This window comes from Caretta caretta, chromosome 9 (assembly GCF_965140235.1).
Source record: "Caretta caretta isolate rCarCar2 chromosome 9, rCarCar1.hap1, whole genome shotgun sequence".
Classification (NCBI taxonomy): Eukaryota; Metazoa; Chordata; order Testudines; family Cheloniidae; genus Caretta; species Caretta caretta.
In genome coordinates this window covers 28,722,683-28,745,011 of record NC_134214.1, presented here as the reverse complement: position 1 = coordinate 28,745,011, position 22,329 = coordinate 28,722,683, and the positions used below count along the sequence as shown (strand labels likewise).

The following is a 22,329-nucleotide window of genomic DNA, read 5'->3' as shown; positions in this document are numbered from 1 at the left end:
GACAGGCATATTTGTTTTTCAGCATTGTTTTTGAGAAAAAAACATGTGCTATCTTAAAAGAACTGTATGTGAGAAATACACATTTTTGCTTATTTTCTGATTTGCTGTCAGAGCTACACATTATCTAACTTTAGACTAAAGCTGAGTAATGATGCAAAATGCAGGCTTTGTTTAAATTTTTCTCTGTAAAAGAAGTGATAACATTTTTGACTGTTCTTACCACACACACAGTCCCCATTTTGTAAATTAAACCTGTAACTCTACCATAATTTAAGTTACCCATAGACAGAAATACAAGCAAGCATCTTATTTTATTGTGTTTTCAAATAATAGAATGTACTTTTATAAAAATGATTAAACTTGGATTTAATAAGTAAAATATAAATAGTGTTAAGAGCACTATAGAAAGCTTCTTTTAGTAGTTGTGTAGCAGTAAATACAATCAAAACATTCTCAATGTATCTTAAATGCTTTAGCAGCACATATTTTGCATTATTAATGTCTTTGGCTCATTTAGCAAAATACATATTAAAAATATAAAACATGAGCCCCAGAGGTACAAACTTCTCACAAACACATATCTCACATAAAAATACATACTGGACAGATAATTCTTTTAAAAGGAAAACTGTGAATACCAGGAGGCCAGACTGCTCACAAGAAAAAGCTGGCTTTCTTTCTGATTTTTCAAGGTTGTCAAAAGACCTCATTGCAAGGCTACATCTAGCCTAATACTTTTTGTCTACAGACACTGAGTCAGTGTGGGATTACGTTTTGGGTCCATAAACTCTGAGCAATGCACACAGGTTTACAGACCATCTTCCTCTGCTCACCCCCTCTCTTTATACAAAGGTCTCATTGGATTAACATTTCAGAAACATGGGGAGAAACTGCACACCAGTTTTTGTGCAAAAGTTAATGCACATACAGATTTTACCTAACAGAGAGGCTTTACCAATTTTGCAAATACATACAGGGCCCATATGAACATCAAGAGCAAAACAGTACAAGTACACCCAAATAGAAACACAGGAAGTCAAGTTAGACATAAACATCCACATGAGTACAAAAATGCCACTTGTAGATATACATGGTTTTATAACAATGACTTCAGAAAAATAATAAATTTACACAAATTAATTTAAAAACAGTTGCACCAAATCCTTTGGTTTCCCTTTGCAGGTAAGCAGGGTGTGTTTGGTTAACACTTAGATTGGAACATTCCTTTTCTAAAAACATCAATTTTTTCATTTACAGATCGTTTTACAAATATTTTAAAACACCTTTTTTCTTTCTTTTTACATGTTAACTTTTTCATGATTTTAGCTGTATTTCTTCATCATTTCTATTGGTGGTGCTGCTTATCAGTCTATTGGTTTCTCTCCCTAAGTAAAGTGGGCCTTTGGGTTGGGGTTCAAGTGGCAGGGGTTAGTCCAGACACTGAAAGAGAAACAGTTTAACGCTATTTCCAAGACATCGTCATTTCCTGTGAAATCATAGCCAATTACATCACTTCTAGTGAGGATGTCATCCTTATCGTCTCTCCCCATCAGTCTCATTTTGTCATTAATTAGGGGAAAGATACTACTATTGCATGATATCAACAAGCATAACTGAGAATCTGGTTTCCAGTGTGAATACTTGAAATTTCAAGTTAGAAATTTCCTCTCTATGAATATTTGCTGATATTTTCTTGAAATTGGTTATTTCCATCAATTATTCTACTAGTGAATACATTCACTAAAATATTCAAAAGGAAATGTACACAGTGGAGGTTATGAACAGAACTGAAATTAATTCTGTTTTTGTGATTTTTCGCTCAGTTTTCTGAGGTATTCACTCAGCTCTAGTTTACCTTTAAATGAAGAGCGCTTAATATCTACAATAAGGAAGTTAGGTGCCTACGCTCTTTGAAAATCCCATGAGGCATCTAACTACATTTAAGCACCTAACTACATTTAAAAATCTGGTCCTAAGTCCCATTTTCAAACATTAATGAGACTTTTAGGCATGTAATACGCTACAGCAGCACATTACAGTGCTGCAACTGTACCACTATAGGCCTTCAGTGTAGATATACACTACAGTGATGGGAGAGGTTTTCCCGTCACTGTAGTTAATCCACCTACCTGAGAGGCAGTAGCTAAGTTGACATAAGAATTCTTTTGTCAACCTAGTGCTGTCTACACCGGGGTTAGGGCAGCATAGCTACATCTCTCAGGGGTGTGAATTTTTCATACCCTTCATAGATGTAGCTATGCTGATGTACGTTTTCAGTGCAGACCAGCCCTTAGGCACCTTTTTTGATTTTTGACACTTAGCCACTTTTGAAAATGTTTACCCTTTGTCAAGGTTCCCTCCCCACTCTGAACTCTAGGGTACAGATGTGGAGACCTGCATGAAAGACCTCCTAAGCTTATTCTTACCAGCTTAGGTTAAAAACTTCCCCAAGGTACAAATTTTGCCTTGTCCTTGAACAGTAAGCTGCCACCACCAAGCGTTGTAAACAAAGAACAGGGAAAGAGACCACTTGGAGACGTCTTCCCCCAAAATATCCCCCCAAGCCCTACATCCCCTTTCCTGGGGAAGGCTTGATAATAATCCTCACCAATTTGTACAGGTGAACACAGACCCAAACCCTTGGATCTTAAGAACAATGAAAAATCAATCAGGTTCTTAAAAGAAGAATTTTAATTAAAGAAAAGGTAAAAGAATCACCTCTGTAAAATCAGGATGGAAAATACTTTACAGGGGATTCAGATTCAAAACACAGAGGATCCCCCTCTGGGCAAAACCTTAAAGTTACAGAAAATAGGAATAAACCTCCCTCTTAACATAGGGAAAATTCACATAAAACAAAAGATTAATTAATCCGCCTTGCCTGGCTTACCTATGCTGATTGCAATATTGGAGACTTGGATTAGGATGCGTTGGAGAAGATGGATTTCTGTCTGGCTTCTCTCAGTCCCAAGAGAGAATAAACACATAAACAAAGAGTACAAACAAAAGCCTTCCCCCCCCCCCCCGCCAAGATTTGAAAGTATCTTGTTCCCTTATTGGTCCTTTGGGTCAGGTGCCAGCCAGGTTAGCTGAGCTTCTTAACCCTTTACAGGTAGCAGGATGTTGCCTCTGGCCAGGAGGGATTTTATAGCACTGTATACAGAAAGGTGGTTACCCTTCCCTTTATATTTATGACACCCTTTAATATGTTATCTATCTGGAATATAGAAATATAGTGTTGTTTAATCTTCTCTGTATATTTTAGAAGAGAAATGAATGCCAGCAACTTCAGCAAGGAATGCGACTTTGAGCATGCTGATACCATAATGAAATATTTCCAGATGGTGATCTACATACCTACTTTCATTCTTGGTTTGATTCTCAATTTGCTAGCCCTATGGGTTTTCTGCTGCTTCTGGAAGAAATGGACAGAATCATCAATCTACATGATAAACCTTGCTCTTATGGATCTTCTTCTTCTTTTCTCTCTTCCTTTCAAGATGTACTACTCCATACAAAATAGGCACTGGTTCTTGTGCACATTTATGGAATCAGTCTATTTTGTCACTATGTATGGAAGTATTTTCCTCATTGCCTGCATTAGCTTGGACAGATATATTGCTATCAGGCACCCTTTCCAAGCTAGGATTTTCCGATCCCCTAGGAGGGCAGGCATGACATGCTGCTGCGTTTGGGTTGTAGTTTGGCTTGGCAGCATCCCCATGTATAACTTAAAAAACACTGACAATTTCAGATGCTTCCACAATATGTCAGATCAGACATGGAGCATGCCAGTCATCCTTTCTGTTGAAATCTTTGGATTTCTCATCCCATTTACTGTGATGGTTTATTGTTCTGTTAAGATCATCCAGACTCTTCTAAAAGATAAAAACCAACAAAAAAAGAGGGCTGAGCAAGTTACCAGTGTATGGATCATTGCAGCCAATCTCACCGTGTTCATGGTTTGCTTCACACCAGTCCATCTGGGGATCTTTCTGCAGTTCCTGGTAAGGCAGCACATCATTGTGGACTGCAGTGTGAAACAAAGCATTAGCCTCTTCATTCAGGTGGCAATGTGTTTAGCCAATGTCAACTGCTGTCTGGATGCTATCTGTTACTACTTTACTGCAAAAGAATTTCGCAAGAAAACTTACTTCAGGACTTAGCAAAACCTTTTTCTGTCTCTCAGGCCAGTACTGGATGATTGAACTTCATGCTAGAGAATAATGTCATTTTCTCAGCTAAAGCTTGTCAAATAGATTTCTCGCAAAACTGAAGTTTATTGCTTTTAAATAAGATTACCCAAGTAATCTTGTGTGTGTGCACGCCTGTATTTGGGGGGAGTGACAGAATGTGGGCATGCATGCAAATGTGTCTGAGAGCACATATGCGCATAGAATAATATTGTAAGCCTTGTAAAACCTAACATCTTTCTTTTCTTTGAAACAAAACAAAAAGAAAATGTAAAAATAAAGAACAAAAACAAGATGGCTCAGAGGCATAATAGGAAAGAATTTTATCATCTCAAACTGTAAGATGTCTGTTAAAAATCTGAAATAAACTTGCTAAAGTAGAAGAACCCTTGTAGTACAAGTGTCCATTGAAATCTCTCATTCATCCTAAATCGACCTTTACTGAAATAAACAGAAACTGTTAGGGATGGATCAAGAGCAGAACTATTTATCTGAAGCTCTTCTCCATCTTTGGAGGTAACTGTGAGCACAAACTAGACATGCATTTTGAGTGTGCGCTGCACTTGGCTGATTAAAAAAAAAACTTAAGAGTCCTGTCAAAAAGTAATCATCATGACCAGTATAAGTTATCTGGTCCTGGCTTCATATAGTGACGGTTTTCAGAATATCCAACAGGAGCAACATTAGTTTGGGATTTGTGAATGTCTCATTATCAGAACTTTTCAAACCAGAGTGGGATGTTTCTGCAATTTTGGCATGAATTGTCCATGTGAAAAAATGAGACTAGTGCTCTTAATGAAACACCATATAAAAGGAATTGTGGTGTAATCTAATGTATTTATACTTAAGGGCCTAAGGCAAAGATATAGAACAATACATACAAGAAATTTGCTGCCTGCCTTCGCATTGTTTAACTTTGATAAGAGTATTATAAAGGCATATGACTCATGCTGCTAAAATCAAAGGGACTTTCACTGATGGAATCTATTTTTCATGACCTTTTAACCGCATCATAACAATTTGCTCTTCCTGACTATTCACATAAGAAGTTTCTAGTCCTTGGAGTAAATCATTTTTTTTCAAATTTGAAAAGAAATTGATTTCCGTAAAAGGGCACAACTGTGCTGTTTTTAAAAGAAAATTGTATAGGCAGTTGATCAGTTGTATTGACTAATGCATATGTGCTGCTGCTGTGTATATTTATGCCTGTATTGGATGCATATACGTTTGACCTAAGATGTGTTAGCCAATAATAGGAGAATGACTATAACTAATACATACAAAGAGCTCTATTGCACACAAAGGGCTCTATTGTAACTTGTAATTGGGGCAGACGGGAGAGTTTCTCTGCATTGGCAGATCCCAGAAACAAAATGTGGCTTTCTTAGTGCTGCAGTTTCAGAAACTCCTATTCTTGAGGATATTATGAGTCATTTCTGTCTGCATCAGCCATGTCACTTAGCAAATTGTCAGCTAAAGATTTTTGTGGGCAATAGGGTATTCTTCCTTTTTAAAAATTAATGCCTATTTTTATTTTAATTATAGCATTAGAAAACCATATCTTCTTTGAATTTCTTGGGATGACTCTCCAATGTCATAACACTTGTGGGCTCATTTGCATCCTTCAGACTGAATTACTGCTTTCAATGCCTGTACTGGACATTTTCTTTTGAAAACAGTTATAAAAATTAGTCAGATTGCATTCTCCAGGATGAAAATGGGGACTTACAATTGTGATGGTAGAACACAATTGAATCGCCAGAAATAAACTCACAAGAAGGGAAGAAGAGGCCACCAACTCCACAAATTTCAGACAACTAAAAAATAATTTCTAACTATAATCTCCTTCACCCTATCCACTTTATTCCCTGAGAAATCCCATGAGTTCCATCACTCCTCTTTCAGACTGTGTAATTATCTGACAACTTATATTACAATTTAAATAATTTAGCACTCTTTTTAAATAAAACATAACATTTTAAAAGTTACAGTCATAGAACAATATTGATCCTTCTTTTAAAAGTTTTGTTTATTTTGAAAATTAAATTGAGAACCATCTGTTTGAAAATTCTTTTCTTATTTTGCTTCAAGAAGATCTTTCCTAAGTGTTGCTGGTATAAGTAGCAAAGATACTGGAGGCTCTTTGTAAGCAGGAACAGCAAAACTGAAGAAAGCCCGTGTTTCTCAGGATAAATAAATAAATAAAATCCTCTGGCAGCCAGGAAGGACAATCTCTGACGCGAAGCCAATGATCAGAGCTACTGCATCTGGTGTCAGAGCCACGGCAGAAGGGTTCTGGTTTGTAGATGATTTTTTTACTTATCACCAGAGCAGCAATACCTGTTAGGTTTAAGGGGGGTAGGTGTACAGATTCAGCAGGCAAAGGAAGGAAATATTTGGTTGCTCTCATAGTTACAGGGAGAATCTTAACTTCCGGAGCTTGCCATCACCAGAAAGAGGACAGGCTGGACATCCATATATTCATACCACTGGCCAGAGAGTCCAGGTTGCACTCGGTCCCCCAAATGCAGATGGAAGTTTGCAGGTTGCAGAAGTCCATAATCAGAGGAGCCTCTTGGGGAGATTAAGAGAACTCTATGTACAAGGATCTGCAAGGATTGTGGTCCTATCTGTAGTGAGAATTCAATTTAATTTTTAAAATTAAAAAAATTATGGAATTCTATGTTTATTGTGTCTGAATGTTTTGCTGATCAGATTTGCTTAATTTATGAATAAAAATATAGTTTTCCTAACTGCTAACTCTACAATTTCAGGGCATGATCTGAAAGTCAGGCAGAGTTATTTCTTTGTTATTCATGATCATCACCAATAAGAAAGATTTTGCTGACCAACAGTACTTTTATATAACTCCCTTGTCTTCAAATTATGTCTTCAATCACACATGTAGATGAAAGCAGAATGTGGCCCCGATTTATTTCAAAATCCATAGCAGTGCTGAGTATTTATGACCAATAGGAGTTTAGAATAGTCAAATCTTTTCATCACTAACTTAAGCAGATCTGGTAGTACTATTCAGCAAGGAGATGCCATTTTTGCATCATCACTTTTCAGAGATGAACTGCACTTTTAGAAAAATAAAATCAAGATCAGTCTTTGTAGCTAAACTTTCAATTTTTTTAGTTATTATTTTGAGTATAGCTTCTTTTAATGTAAATTGTTGTTAATTGTTGAAAAACTTATAAAAAAATAAAATAGAGAAGCTCCAACCCCTGAAATCTACAACTATTTTAAGCATGTCATTTTAATAGAACATATTTGATAAGATGTTTACAGCTCTGTAAAGTTTCAGGGTTTTGTAGTTGTGTGTGAATTTTTTTTTTCTGCTTGAACCCCAGACACACCATTTCCCATTTTGCAGACAGAGACAAACGGAACTGGCTGCCCACAGTAACCGGCTGAGATCAAGACTCACAGAGGCAGACTTCTAAAGTACAAGAATACCTCTTTTGCTCAGCTCAGCAGTCTGAAAATTCGTAAGAAACACTTTTGAATAAACTTTGACATTAAAAACAAAAAAACACACTGGTCTTTCTGAGTCAATGCTTTTTCCCATTTGAACTTTCAGGTTGCTCTGAGCAAAACGAGAAGAGCTTTTTCTTCTAATGTTTATTCCTAACACATTCTGCCATATATAGTCACACTAGGAGCCTAAAATTCTTGGACAACAGAAACTCCCACTAGGGTCTGTGCCAGGTGTATTAAGATGTTAATGAGGTATAATCCAGATGAAAAAATCAGGTGATGACAGAAAAAAAGTAAGGACCCATTTAAAATTTCACATTTCAACTCTGCTTTCGCCTGCAATCTTGAATAAAAGTTGATTCAAATAACTAAACACTTTAATAACAGTCTGTATTTGATCTGAATTCTTTTGGATAAGATTACTTCTGGACTCGCTGTGATAATGCTGATGAAAAGCAATTTTATTTGTACCTAGTAGTGTGCTTAATAGATTCATTTACAGATTTTAAGGCGAGAAGGGACCATAATGATTGTTTAGTCTGACCGCCTGCATGACAGACCAAAGAATCTCACCCCTTAATTTCTATATCAAACCTCTGTTTGAGCTATAGTATATCTTTTAGGAAGATTTAAAGACTTCAGGAGATGGAGACTCCACCATGTCCCTTGGTTAGTTGTTCCAATGGTTAATCATCCACACTGTTAAAAATGGTTTCAGAGTAGCAGCCATGTTAGTCTGAATTCGCAAAAAGAAAAGGAGTACTTGTGGCACCTTAGAGACTAACAAATTTATTTGAGCATAAGCTTTCATGAGCTACAGCTCACTTCAGCTACAGCTCACTTCATTGATGAAGTGAGCTGTAGCTCATGAAAGCTTATGCTCAAATAAATTTGTTAGTCTCTAAGGTGCCACAAGTACTCCTTTTCTTTTTACTGTTAAAAATGTGTCTTATTTTTAGTTTGAATCTGTCTAGCTTTAGCTTCCAATCCTGCATTTCATTATACCTAGTTCTGGTAAATTTGAGAGCCATCTGCTATCAGAAATCTCTTCCCCTTATTAGTAGTTGTTATACTTAACCTTTTCTTGGATAAATTAAATAAACTGAGCTTCTTCTCTCATAATGAGGCATGTTTTCCAGAGACTGAATAATTTTTAAGCTCTTTTCTGAGCCCTTTCCAATTTTTCACAATCCCTATTGCAGTGTGGATACAAGAGATGAACATAGTATTCCACTAATAGTCTCAATAATGCCATATACACAGGTATTACCACCTCCCTACTCCTACTTACTTATGCAACTAAAGGTCAATTTATGCAACTAAGGGTCATGTTCACCCTCGTAGCTATAGCCTGATACTAGGTGCTTGTGTTCAGTTGGTTATCTGTCATGACCCGAACCCCCTCCCCACAAGTCCTTTTCAGTGTCACTTCACTGCATTCCAAGATACAGTCCCCGCATCTTGTAAGCGTGACCTACATTCTTTGTTCCCAGATGTATTACTGTAGCATTTGGCTGTAAAACGTATGTTGTACAAATGAGCCCACCTTTCTCTGTAATCCGGATTGGTCCGTCTCACTGACCTGTTCCCAGCATTATTTACCACTTCACCAGTTTGTTTCATCTACACATTTTACCAGCAATGATTTTATATTTTTTCCAAGTCATTGATAAAGATATTGAATAGCATAAGATCAAGAACAGATCCCTGTGGGACCCTACTGGAAGCCCCCCAAATGGATGATGATTCCCCATTTACAATGACTTTTTGTGATCTATCAGTTTTTAATCCATTTAAGATGGGCTATATTGATTTTGTATAGTGCTAATTTTTTATATTAGAATGTCATGTGGGAATAAGTCAAATGCCTTACATAAGTCTATTATATCAGCACAGTTACCCTTCTTAACCAAACTTGTGATCCTGACTACCTGACCTCCTCTCCACCCATGTGCCATTCAGCTGAGACACTTTTGCTGACTACTGCTAGATTTGATAATCTGGGGGCAAGGTGTTCTTAGTGGAGGTTCCCTGACTCTAGAACTCACTTCATCAACTGGTCAAAAGAGCCAAAGAGTATTGATCTTCAGAACACAGTGAAAGGACCATCTATTTTCTCAGGTATTTCTATCTGAGGTTGGTTATTGTGTTGAGAGTGTATCGTTAATGGTGGATGACTTCCAATATTGACACTAGTTAACAAGTATTTTTGTGATGGGTGCTTTTACAAGGTAAATAAATATGTATAATGAAAAGGGGCACTGTCGAGTACTTTAGGCCCAAACAAGTGTATATTTTATATATAATGTATTTATATTGCTACATTCCTCTCTTCTGTTCCTTAGGCATACAAGTTACATTAATTCTTGTTTTATTAATGCTTAATTCTTAAACTCCCTGCCTGACTCACCTCTTCATTTTATGACCATGTAAGTGACTTAATTCCACTATGCAACTCATGTGGTGAAACAGTGTTTTAAGGGAGGATCTAAGTGTGTGTCAAAGGATGGATATCTTTTCCCTACCTAGCATCACAGCATCCTTCAAGCTGAAAGGTGCTATTACAAAGAGAGGTGCTATCTCTGTTGTCTTTGCTCTTTACACAACAATATGAGGAAACCACAGGCACACAGATTGGTTCCAAAGAACCGTGTTTATTAACTCTATACAAACATGCAAGGCCTAGTTATGTGTTTAAGTAATATGCACCTTGGCAACCTTCCAGCAACTTTTAAAATACAGAGTCCAGTTAGTGCCAGTAGAGGGCTCACAACTATTTAAAGGTATACTACCCTGTTCCTACAGCCTACAGCCATTAGAGTGAGAACTGTGGGAAGCCTCCCTTATGAAGAAGGGAAATGTCACCATTACAGAAAACTTGAAAGTGGCTATTATAGAGTGAGGTGAAGAGTAGCTATTGTTACACAGAAAGGGAAAGTGGCCATTACAGTTTGTTGATGATGCCTCCTAGAGCCCAAGGCCTGCAAGGTCACACTATTGCCAACTCTTGCCACTTTGGGGGGAGTGGTTGGATTTCAGAGGGTCTCAGAGCACTTCTGGCAAAGTTCAGCCGTGCTAGAAGCTGGTGCAGTCTCTCCCCTCCACTGGCCAGTCTCACAGGAGGGTTGGGGAGAGGTACAAGTAAAGGACCTGCAGCTCAGCACAATTTCACCCCTTCCTCCCTTCCTATGAGAAAAACGGAGAGGCTGTCACCCCTGCAACACCCAGCCTAGGGAGAAGCAGAGTGGGTGAAGAGCTTCTTCTGGAGATGCCCCTCCCAGTCTGGGAAAGTGGAGATAGGGCCCTGCTGCAGCCCCCAGGTCTGGAAGAGGGGGCTGAAGCACTCCAGAGGTGAGGCTGGGGGGAGGCTGAATTGAGGGGGGGGAGCAGAGTGGTCAGAACTGAGAGGGGGTGAAGTGATGGGAGCACAGAGAGGCTGAACTGAGTGGAGTGGGAAGGGGGGGCAGCTGAACCGATGGGGGGTCAGGATTAATACACCTAACCAGCACACGTGGGAGAGTGCGCAGCTCTAATTAGTGCGGGCAAGGGCACTTCAAGAATCAAAATGGAAAGACCAAAAACACAACACAGGACTGTTTGGTTTTTTTTCAAAAATCACATCATATTTGGGCCAACGGTCATTCTGAGACATGCTACCAACTGCCTCAGACCCACGTGGCAGAGGAATGCGCCCAGCCAATGAATGGGAAGGGGGCGGGGCGCGAGAGGCTGGCCGCCAACCAATGGGGTGATACCACGTGGAGCCAGAAAGCGCGAGGCGAGGGGCGGCGGCGGTTAGCTGTTCACAGTTGGCGCGTCTAGCAAGCAGAGGCGGACGTAGGCAGGCTCGCGGTTTTGAGGCGTCCCCCGTTCACGAGGCACCATGGTGGGGAGCGGGAGCCTCAGGGACGCGGGGTTTGGACCGCAGGGTGCCGCGGGGGCGGAAACCAGGCAGTCAGCTGGAGGGAGCTGCAGGCGGGGTTGAGGGGGATGCTCTGCGTTTAGGGAGTCGCGGCGGCCGTCAGGTACAGCGAGAATGGGGAGGGGAGCAGCTTCCGCGGGCGTGAAGCGCTTGAGAGGAAATTGGGGAAGTATGGGCAGTCAGTGGGACGGTAGCAGAGTACGCAGCCGCGAGAGGAGGCTGTTGGCCTTTGGTGGTTGGCGCCTCGCGCGAGGCAAACGGGGAGTCTGGGTTGTGTGGCGCGCTGTAGCATGGTATGGGAGGACTGAGGCCGGAGCGGAGCACGTGAGGGGGCCACGAGGGCAGAATGAGGGGAAAGTGCGCGTGTACGGGTATCTGCGCGCCAACCAAACGCCTGTATTCTGCGCTTCGGGAAAGTGCCCCTTTTCCCTACATGGGGAGGACCGCGCGCGCAGCCAGTCGTGGGAGTCTGCCCGACAGCCAATGGGGTTATTCTACGTGGGGCCTAGAGGCGGTTGGCAACTTGACGCCTCCTGAGGCTCTGGATGAGCACGGTCCTGGGGCAGATTCGGTATTTTGAGACAGAGGTTTTTGCGTCATGGTGGGGAGCCATTAGGGCAGAGATCGCGAGGACTTGAAGCTGGGCCAGTGGTGTTGAAAAGGGGTTTGGAATAGAGTAGTGAGGGGAGCACTTGAGCATGAAAGCTCTTTGGGGAGTTCAAGGATCTGGAGTGAATGAGGTGGCAACTGGGGTGAAATAAAGGAGAATTTGAAGAGACAAGGAAGCTATGGTGGGGCCAGGTGGAGAAGAGGGGCACAGGCACAGTGGAGCCTGCTTTTCTCCCTCCCAAAACCTATGTACTCCCTGATAAAGGGCCTTGGGGCCATTTAGCTGTTGGAGGAGGCTGATTTAAAGGTGTATGGGTGTGTGGTACAGAAGTGAGTTATGAGGTGATAGTTGTAGGATTAAAGGGTGCTCCTGAGCAGGTAAAGTGACATTCAGGGAGCTGAAGGATAACATTTCTAGATAGAGTAAGAGAAGGAGATTTGCTGCCCGGTGGGGAGGGGAGAATATTTCTGAGCAAGTAGTGGTAAACATGCATGAGATTTGTTTAGATACAGCACGGAAAGTTAATGGGAGATTAGGAGATTTGGTTCAGGACCCTCAAAGGATCCAGTAGTGGAGCCACAGAATAAAGAATTGCCAGGCAGATGACCAGAAGGAGATTTAGTGTTCATAGTAATTTTGATTAAGCTAAGAAAGGGTAACTTGTTGGGTAGATTCTGATATCCTTTATCTAATGCATCATTAGACAAGAGATTCAAGGTTTTGGGGATCATTAATATATACATTTCTTCCCTGAGTATATAATATTATTCAATGAAAAAAACATGAAAATTAAAGAAAGGTGTAAAGGAAGCTAACAGGAACACTTATCAATGATAATATGCATGCAGCATGCTGGAGGGGAAAGATGAGATAATTTAGTATTTGTACAGCTAATTTCATTCATAAGGGTTAAAACTGGAAGATGGAGGAAATTTTGCGCAATACTTTATTATTTAACCATTGGACCAACTTACCAAGGTTCATGGTGGATTCTCCATCACTGACAATTTTTAAATCAAGATTGGATGTTTTGTCTAAAATACATGTTTTGGGAATTATTTTGGGGAAGGTCTTTAGCTTGTGCTGTGCTGGAGGTCAGATTAGGTGATCACAGTGGTTCCTTCTGGGCCTAGAGTCTGTGAAATGAATCCGTTTGTTCCCCGTTTTGTCCTCTTTTACAGCGTGAATGTATCTCTATCCATGTTGGTCAAGCTGGTGTTCAGATTGGCAATGCATGCTGGGAATTATATTGTCTTGAACATGGAATCCAGCCTGATGGTCAGATGCCTAGTGACAAAACCATTGGAGGTGGAGATGATTCATTCAATACTTTCTTCAGTGAGACAGGGGCTGGTAAACATGTGCCCAGAGCTGTATTTGTGGACCTTGAACCAACTGTAGTTGGTATGTATATGAAGTTAAGAGATCTCTTACTTAAGAGTACTTCGCTATAATTTGTTTTTCCATTTAGTTTTTCAAATGAAATGAGAACGGTGCACCTTTTAGATTGTGATAGTCTTAAATGGACACTGTAAACTTAAAAATACATTTCTGTCTGCATATTTTTACTGTTAAGTTAATAAGACTATTGTATTTAAAAGAGGCTGAAATGTTTTCCCTTTTAATTTGTGTGGATAGCAAAGATGAGGAAACACACTTTTTAAAAAAAAAATTAGGAAAATATGAAAATCCACAAAATATTGGTTGGGGGTTAAGAGGCAGGTATTGTACTGGAAATTATATTGACTGTCCATTAAAGTACTTTCAACTCATGTAGTAAAAAAAATCATGTTTGAAATGCTGTTCTTATGTACTTTTTAGAAACCATATGTCCGAAAATGCTTTTGATGCAATGAGTTTTGATGCAATGAGTTGTTTGCTGTTTATTTTGTCTCAGACATAGCTGGGAAGATACACAGTTGTAAAGACCTTTCATGAATAAGGTCATTTGAAGTGCACTGGTGGCATCTGAGGAGCATGTAAATGATACCTTGTTTATGAAGGTGATTACTACAATGCAGTAGTCTCCAAACTTTTTACACCCAAGATCACTTTTTGAATTTCAGGGCAACCCAGGATCTGCCCTGCCCTTTCCCCAAAGCCCTGCCCCACTCACTCCATCCCCCCTCTCTGCATCACTCTCACTCTCCCCTACTCTCACTCACTTTCACTGGGCTGGGGTAGGGTTTTGGGAGGGGGTGCAGGCTCTGGGCTGGGGCCAAGGGGTTTGCAGTGTGGGAGGGGACTCTGGGCTGAGCCTGGGGTAGGGACTTGGGGTGCAGGAGGGGGTGAGAGGTGCAAGCTCTTGGAGGGAGTTTGGGTGCGGGAGGAGGCTCTGGGCTGGGGCAGAGTGTTGGGATGCAGGAGGGAGTACAAGGGGTTGGGTTGCAGGAGGGGGTACAGGGTGTTTGCTCTGGGAGGGGGGTCAGGGCTGGGGCAGAGTGTTGGGGTGCAGGAGTGGGTGGCGGTGCTGGCTCTGGGAGGGGGGTCAGGGCTGGGGTTTGGGGTGCATGAGGGGATATGGGAGCTGGCAGTTGGGGTACAGGCTCTGGGAGAGGAAACAGGGCTGGGGGTTGGGGTGCGGCCTCCTGCCGGACAGCACTTGCCTTCGTGGCTTCCACTAAGACAGGCTCATTGCCTACCCTTGGCCCCATGTCACTCTTGGAAGGGGCCAACATGCCCGTGGAGGGAGGGGGAGCGGGTGGAACGAGGCTCCTTGCATGCTGCCCCTCTCTGCACTCACCACGCCCGCAGCTCCCATTGGCCACTGCTCCCTGTTCCTGGCCAATGGGAGCTGCAGGCAGGAGCAACGTGCTGAGGGAGGACCCCCCCCCCAGCGGGGCCATGCTGGCCACTTCGGAGAGTGGCATGGGGCCGGGGCAGGCAGGGAGCCTTTCCTAGCAGCAGCCCAGCTGTGCTGCTGGAGATTGCAATTGACAGGGAAATCCTCTAGGATCCACCAGCTGATCGCCATTGACTGGTTGGTGACCCCTGCTATAGTGGCTAATAGACCAATTATCAGACCAGATTGTAACTTGAAATAAAAACAGTTTGTATTTTTAATGCATCTTTCATTTGAGGATTTCAGGTTACTTTACAAAAGTAGGTAAGTAGTGGAATCTCCATTTATAGAAGGCTTTCCATCTAAGGCAGGGATGGGCAAACTTTTTGGCCTGAGGGCCACATCTGGGAATAGAAATTGTATGGCGGGTCATGAATGCTCACAAAATTGGGGTTGGGGTGCAGGAGGGGGATTGGGGCTGGGGCAGAGGGTTGGGGTATGGGAAGGGGTGCAGGCTCTGACTGGGGATGTGGGCTCTGGGGTGGGGCTGAGGATGAGGAGTAGGATGCTGTAGGCTGAGATTGAGAGGTTTGGAGGGTGGGAGGGGGATCAGGGCTGGGGCACGGGCTTGGGGAGAGGCTCAGGGGTGCAGGCTGCGGGCAGCGCTTACCTCAAGCAGCTCCCAGAAGCAGCAACATAGCCCCGCTCCAGCTCCTATGCATTGGGGCAGCCAGGAGACTCAGCTTTCCACACTACCGCCTCCCCAAGTGCCACCGCTGCAGCTCCCATTGGCTGCACTTCCTGGCCAATGGGAGTGACACTTGGGGAGGGGGCAGTGTGCAGAGCGGAGCCTCCAGCTGCCCCTACATGTAGGAGCTGGAGGAGGGCCATGCTGCCGCTTCTGGGAGCTGCCCCCGACCCTGCTGGAGCAGGGCAAGCCCCAGATCCCGCTCCCCAGCAGGAGCTGGAGGGCCAGATTAAAATGGCTGTTGGGCTGGATCTGGCCCCCAGGCCATAGTTTTCCCACCCCGATCCAAGGCATAGAAAGGAGTGACTAGACTAGGGTCAGACACGGTTAATGGCTAAATAGGTAGAACTTGTGTGTCACAGGAATGTTATGACCCAATGCCTTCAGCCTCCTGGGAAGCACACCCTCATCTGGGTTATTTCTCTTGAGCTTGGCTTCCTAATTTTTTTATTTTTTTTTCAATAAAAAATATTTTTAAGGATCTTTATGGAACACATCCTTTGAAAAAGCAGCTCCTTAGAGCTTGACTGATACAGGAAGCATTGATTTCCTTTTGAAATGTCACTGCTGCTGTTTCTCCTTGCCACAAGATGGAAATCACTACTTCTTAGCTCCTCCCTGGTGCCCTACCCACATCAACGCAGTAGTAATATATTGCTTTTAAAATCGGACTGAAATACAGCATTGGGAGCTGTTCTAGGAATCCCAGTTTGCCTTCCTCAGTTATGAAGATTAAGTACAGTGGCCTGGATGAGAGGCAGATGCAGAAGTAGTAAGACAAATATAGGGGCAAATATAATGACCAGTTTTGGATCCCCTTGCTTATATAAATCTTCTAAGATTATCACTTAAAAAAGAAATATAAAAATCTTCTTTTCCCCTTACCCAAATTACTTCCATCCTTTAAAACAATGTGATTTTTTTAAAAAAAATTTTACTGTTGTCACAGCATTGAACTTCCATGGTTTAATGTATATCTAACCGACTCCATTACTTAGCGTAACTATTGTCCTCCATGCTCTCTAAAACGATTACATACTGTTTGAGCCACTTACAAAATAATAAAAAAAACCTATTCTTAAAACCCTTCAAACAAACTGAAGTAAAATGTGAGATTTTTCTCTCATTAGAATATAGAGCTGTGTGTGTGAGGGGAAGTACAAAGTAGGTGTACCAGAGTTTGCAGTTGAGAAAAATTGGGCTTTGCATCTCCTATTCATGTTAATAGCATCTTTTTTTGTCCATTTGACATCTATGCTGAGCTGCAGGCAAAGTTCAACTCGGTCTCTATCAGCTCAGTCTCTACCAGCAATCTAAAGACTTGGGATGGCTCCCAGGGTAGGTCCCAGAGTTCCCGGTGGTCACAGGGAACATCTGCCACAACCACCTCTTTGTATGTACATCGTATCTCCTGAGCAAAGGTACTGAAATTGTCAGGTCTTTACAAGAGGTGTGTATGTATATATGTATGTGTGTTTATAGCAGGGGAGGCTCTTTATGTCCTCTTCCCCTTCCCCACCCGCGTGCACCTACATAAATGTCAAGTAAGACGTAGTGCTGAGGTAGCACACCAAAATTATCCACAGAGAATGGAATAGACCAAATTTACATCTGAATATTTTGTATTTTTGTAGATGAAGTACGTACAGGCACTTACAGGCAACTATTCCATCCTGAACAGCTCATTACTGGGAAAGAGGATGCGGCTAATAATTATGCCAGAGGCCATTACACCATTGGAAAAGAGATTGTTGATCTAGTGCTAGATCGCATTCGCAAGCTGGTAGGAGTTCAAAGAGCAAGATCAGTATTTAAAATATTTGCATCAAATCTATCTCTTGCAGTACATAATTGTGAAACTGAAGGTTATGTAAATACGTAAAACTGAAGGTTCTGGTGTGTTTCTTGTACACCCAATCCTTTCTAGTTACAGAGTGTGTATGTATGTGTATATGTACGTACAGTCTGGTGAAAAAAATTTCCCTGGAACTTAACACCTCTTTCCCCCCCACCCCCCATTTACATTAATTCTTACGGGGAAATTGGATTCGCTTAACATGGTTTTGCTTGAAGTTGCATTTTTCAGGATCATAACTATATGTTAAGTGAGGAGTTACTGTACATCCGCACACCATCACAAAAAAAGTCTATACTGGCTATCTTTTTCCCCATTTATACCTGTAAAATCCTTTTGTTTTCAGTAAAGCTGCACAAATGTAACTAAGGGCAGAATTTGGCCTTGCATTTGGGATTGGCTTAATAGAATAGAATCCATTTACACTCTCATAGCTGTGGGCCATAATTTGCTTTCATTTACATTGGTGCTACTCTGAATCAAATCCTTGGACCTCAGTGACCGTTCCTTCCCACTTTTGTGTGGCTTTTTTTTCTCTTCTAGGCTGATCTGTGCACAGGGCTGCAGGGATTCCTCATCTTCCATAGTTTTGGAGGAGGCACTGGCTCTGGATTTGCATCTCTACTCATGGAAAGGCTTTCTGTTGATTATGGCAAAAAGTCCAAACTAGAGTTTGCAATTTACCCAGCACCACAGGTTTCTACTGCTGTAGTGGAACCCTACAACTCCATCCTAACTACGCACACAACATTGGAGCATTCTGACTGTGCCTTCATGGTAGACAATGAAGCCATTTATGATATATGTCGTCGCAATCTAGACATTGAGCGTCCTACTTACACCAACCTAAATCGACTCATTGGGCAAATTGTCTCATCCATCACAGCTTCACTGCGTTTTGATGGAGCTCTCAATGTAGATCTGACCGAGTTCCAGACCAATCTTGTCCCATACCCACGAATCCATTTCCCACTGGCAACATATGCACCTGTCATCTCTGCTGAAAAAGCATACCATGAGCAGTTGTCTGTGGCTGAAATTACCAATGCTTGTTTTGAGCCAGCCAACCAGATGGTAAAATGTGACCCTCGCCATGGCAAGTATATGGCCTGCTGTATGTTATACAGGGGTGATGTTGTTCCCAAAGATGTTAATGCAGCCATTGCCACTATCAAGACTAAGCGAACAATTCAGTTTGTGGATTGGTGTCCAACTGGATTCAAGGTATTTAGAAACTTGTCACATTGCTTAGTTTAGGAATTGTCAGTAAAACATTTGAAGGTAGTTTTCATACTACAGTGCAGTAGTGTGCACATTGTTGTACTATTCATATGTCAGGTCACATTTTAAATATGCACGAGTAAAGCCTGTAAAAATGAGTAGCTGCTTCCGTAATTTAAATTTGTGATCAGAACTATATTTTTACAGGTTTTTTTAAGTCATAACCTACTAATATGGTACTTATCTAAGTGGAATTACCTAGGAATGTGGCTATTCCTAGGTAATTAACTGATGCACTCAAGTTCATTTTCAAAACAAATGCCAATTGTGTAATTAAGCTAATTTGAGGGATTAACATTCTTAGATCCAAGTTGTTAAAGGAATATACAATAGGACAGGGGTTCTCAAACTTTTTTGTTCTGAGCTCTCCCTCCCCCCAGGCAATAAAAACTCCCCGGCCCACCTGTGCCACAACAACTGCTTTTCTGCATACAAAAGCCAGGGCCCCATGACACAGGAACCCCCACAAAGCTACTACATTGCTTAGGCTTTGGCTTCAGCCCCAGGCAGTGGGACTTCTGCTTTCTGTCCTGGGCCCCAGCAAGTCTAATTCTGGCCCTGCTTGGCGGTCCCCCGAAACCTGCTCGAGGCCCCCTAGGGTGGGCTCGAGGCCCCCTAGGGTGGGCCCCAGGCCCCTGATTGAGAACCACTGCAATAGGAGAATGGTACAAAATACACAACACTCAGTGAATGCAAATACAGGATTTTGATCCACTTTTCTTTTTCACGGGGTTTTAAAAACTTCGCCATTCAATGTATTGAGAAATGTAAATTAACCACAGACCCTCTACCAGCCAAACAAGTAACGTTGCCTGCCCCTCACATACTACTTACTCTAAATAATGCTTCAGAATCACTTTGTCTATTGCCATAAACCACAAGTGTCTTTTTAGTGGATGATTGGTACACACCTCTGGATGATTATGGCGGCTGACTTAATCCTCCTGATAGTGCATAAATTACTTAAGAAGTACTCTGTGGGCTGGCTATTGCTATTAGGCCAAGATTTCCTAACACCCCCCCCACCCCCCCAAAAAAAATTGGGCTTCTAAATCTATATTTTTGGTTCCTAAATACATGTAGAGTGTAAGCACTCTGAAAAATCAGAACAACTCTCATTAAATTAATTAAGGACTGCTTGGTACTCAGGATTTTTGAAAATCAGGTCACTTATTTATTCAGGTGCCTGGGTGGTGACTTAGCCTAATAAAAGATAGGATACTATTAAAAAATCTTGCCCTGAGAATTTATCTACTTTAACATTTCAGCTATCAAAAGAGATTTTTTTTAAAACCAGGTCTTTAGGGGAAGCAGATTATGAAATTGTAACATGGTTCCTTACCCAGGTCAGCATCAGGTTCTCAAGCCATGTCTTGGTTTACTTCCTTACCCATGTCAGCTCGCTAGTGGTTCAAACCCAGCACCTGGTGGATGAATATTTAGCTGTCAAGCCAAATCAAGTGTCCATTCATTGCAGGGCATGGAAGACCAAATGCAAAAAGAGCCTTCAGCCTTTTTCAGGGTTCAGTAGTCTTTCAGTCCATCTAGCTTCAGAAGTCTCCTTGGTCCTCCCCAGCCTGTTAGTTATCTTCCCCACAGGGTCTGTCCTGGTGTCCTCTCCAAAACCCTGCAAACTGAACCTGGTATTTGAAAAGGAAGGTATTCTTTCTGGCTTATGCAGCATCACCTATAGCAAAGAGTCTGCTGACCAAACTACCCTTACTTGTCCTTGACCCAACCCCATTTTCTTCAGTGGTGTTAGACACATGTAATAGAATTTGGCCCTGTAATTGGGATTTAGTTGATTCCATTGATGAAGCACAAAACAGCATAAACTAGCTTTTTCACTCATAGCTGTGCTAACACTGCAGGCTAATGAGTAAACAATAGTGACATCGTTATCACAGAGTAAAAAGATAGACTGAGTTCACAAAAGAACCCTGCTGGTGAAATTCATTTACTCAACATCAAATAAGAGTCAAATGATGTGACCCTTACTCAGCATGAGCAAGGGGGCAGAATCAGGGCTGTGGACAAAATTCGGTATTATGATAAAAATACACATACTGGTTCTTAGAAGCTGAGAAGTTACTTGTGATGACATATTGTTGCCAACTCAAAATGAGGTTGTGTTTAGTGTTTTTCTTAAAGCTCCAGCTGCTGAAATGATATTGCATGAGAATTTCAACTTTCATTTAAAAAAAAGTCTAGCCTTTGTGGTTTCAGAGACTAGCTCAGAAATATGAAGCAAGTGCACACTAAAGTCTCAAAATAGGAGGCAGATAAAAATAACTCAACAGTTACAATTTGATTTTTTTAAGCCAATCTCATGATTTTCAGAAGCTGGATTTAGGATTTTTGAACATTTAGAGTTGGCAATACTGTACTTGCACAGTATTGTCCGCGTGTCTTAGTTTGCTAAATAAACTATGAGAAAAATAGAAGAAATGGACACTTTGAAATACTAATTTAAGGTTGCTGTTTTTGTTTCCTCAAAGGTGGGCATTAACTACCAACCTCCCACTGTAGTGCCAGGAGGCGACTTGGCCAAGGTGCAGCGTGCTGTGTGTATGTTGAGTAATACAACTGCTATTGCAGAAGCCTGGGCACGTCTTGACCATAAATTTGATTTGATGTATGCTAAGCGTGCCTTTGTACACTGGTATGTTGGAGAAGGGATGGAGGAAGGAGAATTTTCTGAAGCCCGGGAAGATTTGGCTGCACTTGAGAAAGATTATGAAGAAGTGGGTGTAGATTCTGTGGAAGCAGAAGCTGAAGAAGGGGAGGAATATTAAAAGATAGTCTAAAGTCAGAAAATGTTTATGTCAAGAGGGTTTGTTTTTTTTAACTCAGTTCACTTATTTGGTTTTCAAATAAAAGTTTAAATGTTATAACAGTATTTTTGGTTCAGTGATTATTTACCAAAAAAATTACAAAGCAGGAGTATTTTTAGGCTAAACAGTTAAGTAATAAAAAGTGTACTTCAGAAGTACTTGTCAAGCAACAAGAAAAGGATGTGGCCTGATGGTAACGTGGAGTTTTGTGCCAACTAAAATGGAAATAACCTATAAGGTACATTGAAATGGTGGTTTAGCATGCCCTTTGCTGCTTCTGAAGTAAAAAGCTGTGCATTTACAAATCTCAAAAGATGCAGTTTAGCAACAGTGAAGACCCAGCAAAGTGACTGCTAGAGCTGTAGACCCTGGCGATCACATTTCAAACATCTGAGGGGGCGAAGTGGAGAGGGTGATAGATAGATAGATTTTTATTTTTTATTTTATTTTATTTTTAACAGGAAGAGGATGGGGGGCAGAGACCATATTGTTTCAAGTAGAAAGGAATGGGGGGCAGAAACCATATTGTGGATCACCACTACTATCCTCATTTCCTTCTGCTGCCTTCATTCAGGTTGGGACAAGAGTTCAAGATGTCCCTAGCTTTGTCTGAACCAGTTT

At 41.6% G+C, this 22,329-nt stretch overlaps 2 protein-coding genes across 2 annotated transcripts; both read left to right on the top strand.

Annotated features, from left to right (window-relative positions):
• The first annotated feature begins 3,272 nt into the window (after nucleotides 1-3,272).
• Nucleotides 3,273-4,166, top strand: LOC125642772 (G-protein coupled receptor 55-like). The gene has a single exon (XM_048864547.1). The coding sequence runs from the start codon at nucleotides 3,273-3,275 to the stop codon at nucleotides 4,164-4,166; it is 894 nt and encodes a 297-aa protein (XP_048720504.1).
• Nucleotides 4,167-11,451: 7,285 nt separating this feature from the next.
• Nucleotides 11,452-21,773, top strand: LOC125643037 (tubulin alpha-3 chain). The gene is made up of 5 exons (XM_048865098.2): nucleotides 11,452-11,562; nucleotides 13,390-13,612; nucleotides 17,373-17,521; nucleotides 18,137-18,817; nucleotides 21,373-21,773. Exons 1-5 carry the CDS (start codon nucleotides 11,560-11,562, stop codon nucleotides 21,667-21,669), a joined length of 1,353 nt encoding a protein of 450 aa, XP_048721055.1. The 5' UTR covers nucleotides 11,452-11,559; the 3' UTR covers nucleotides 21,670-21,773.
• Nucleotides 21,774-22,329: the final 556 nt, after the last annotated feature.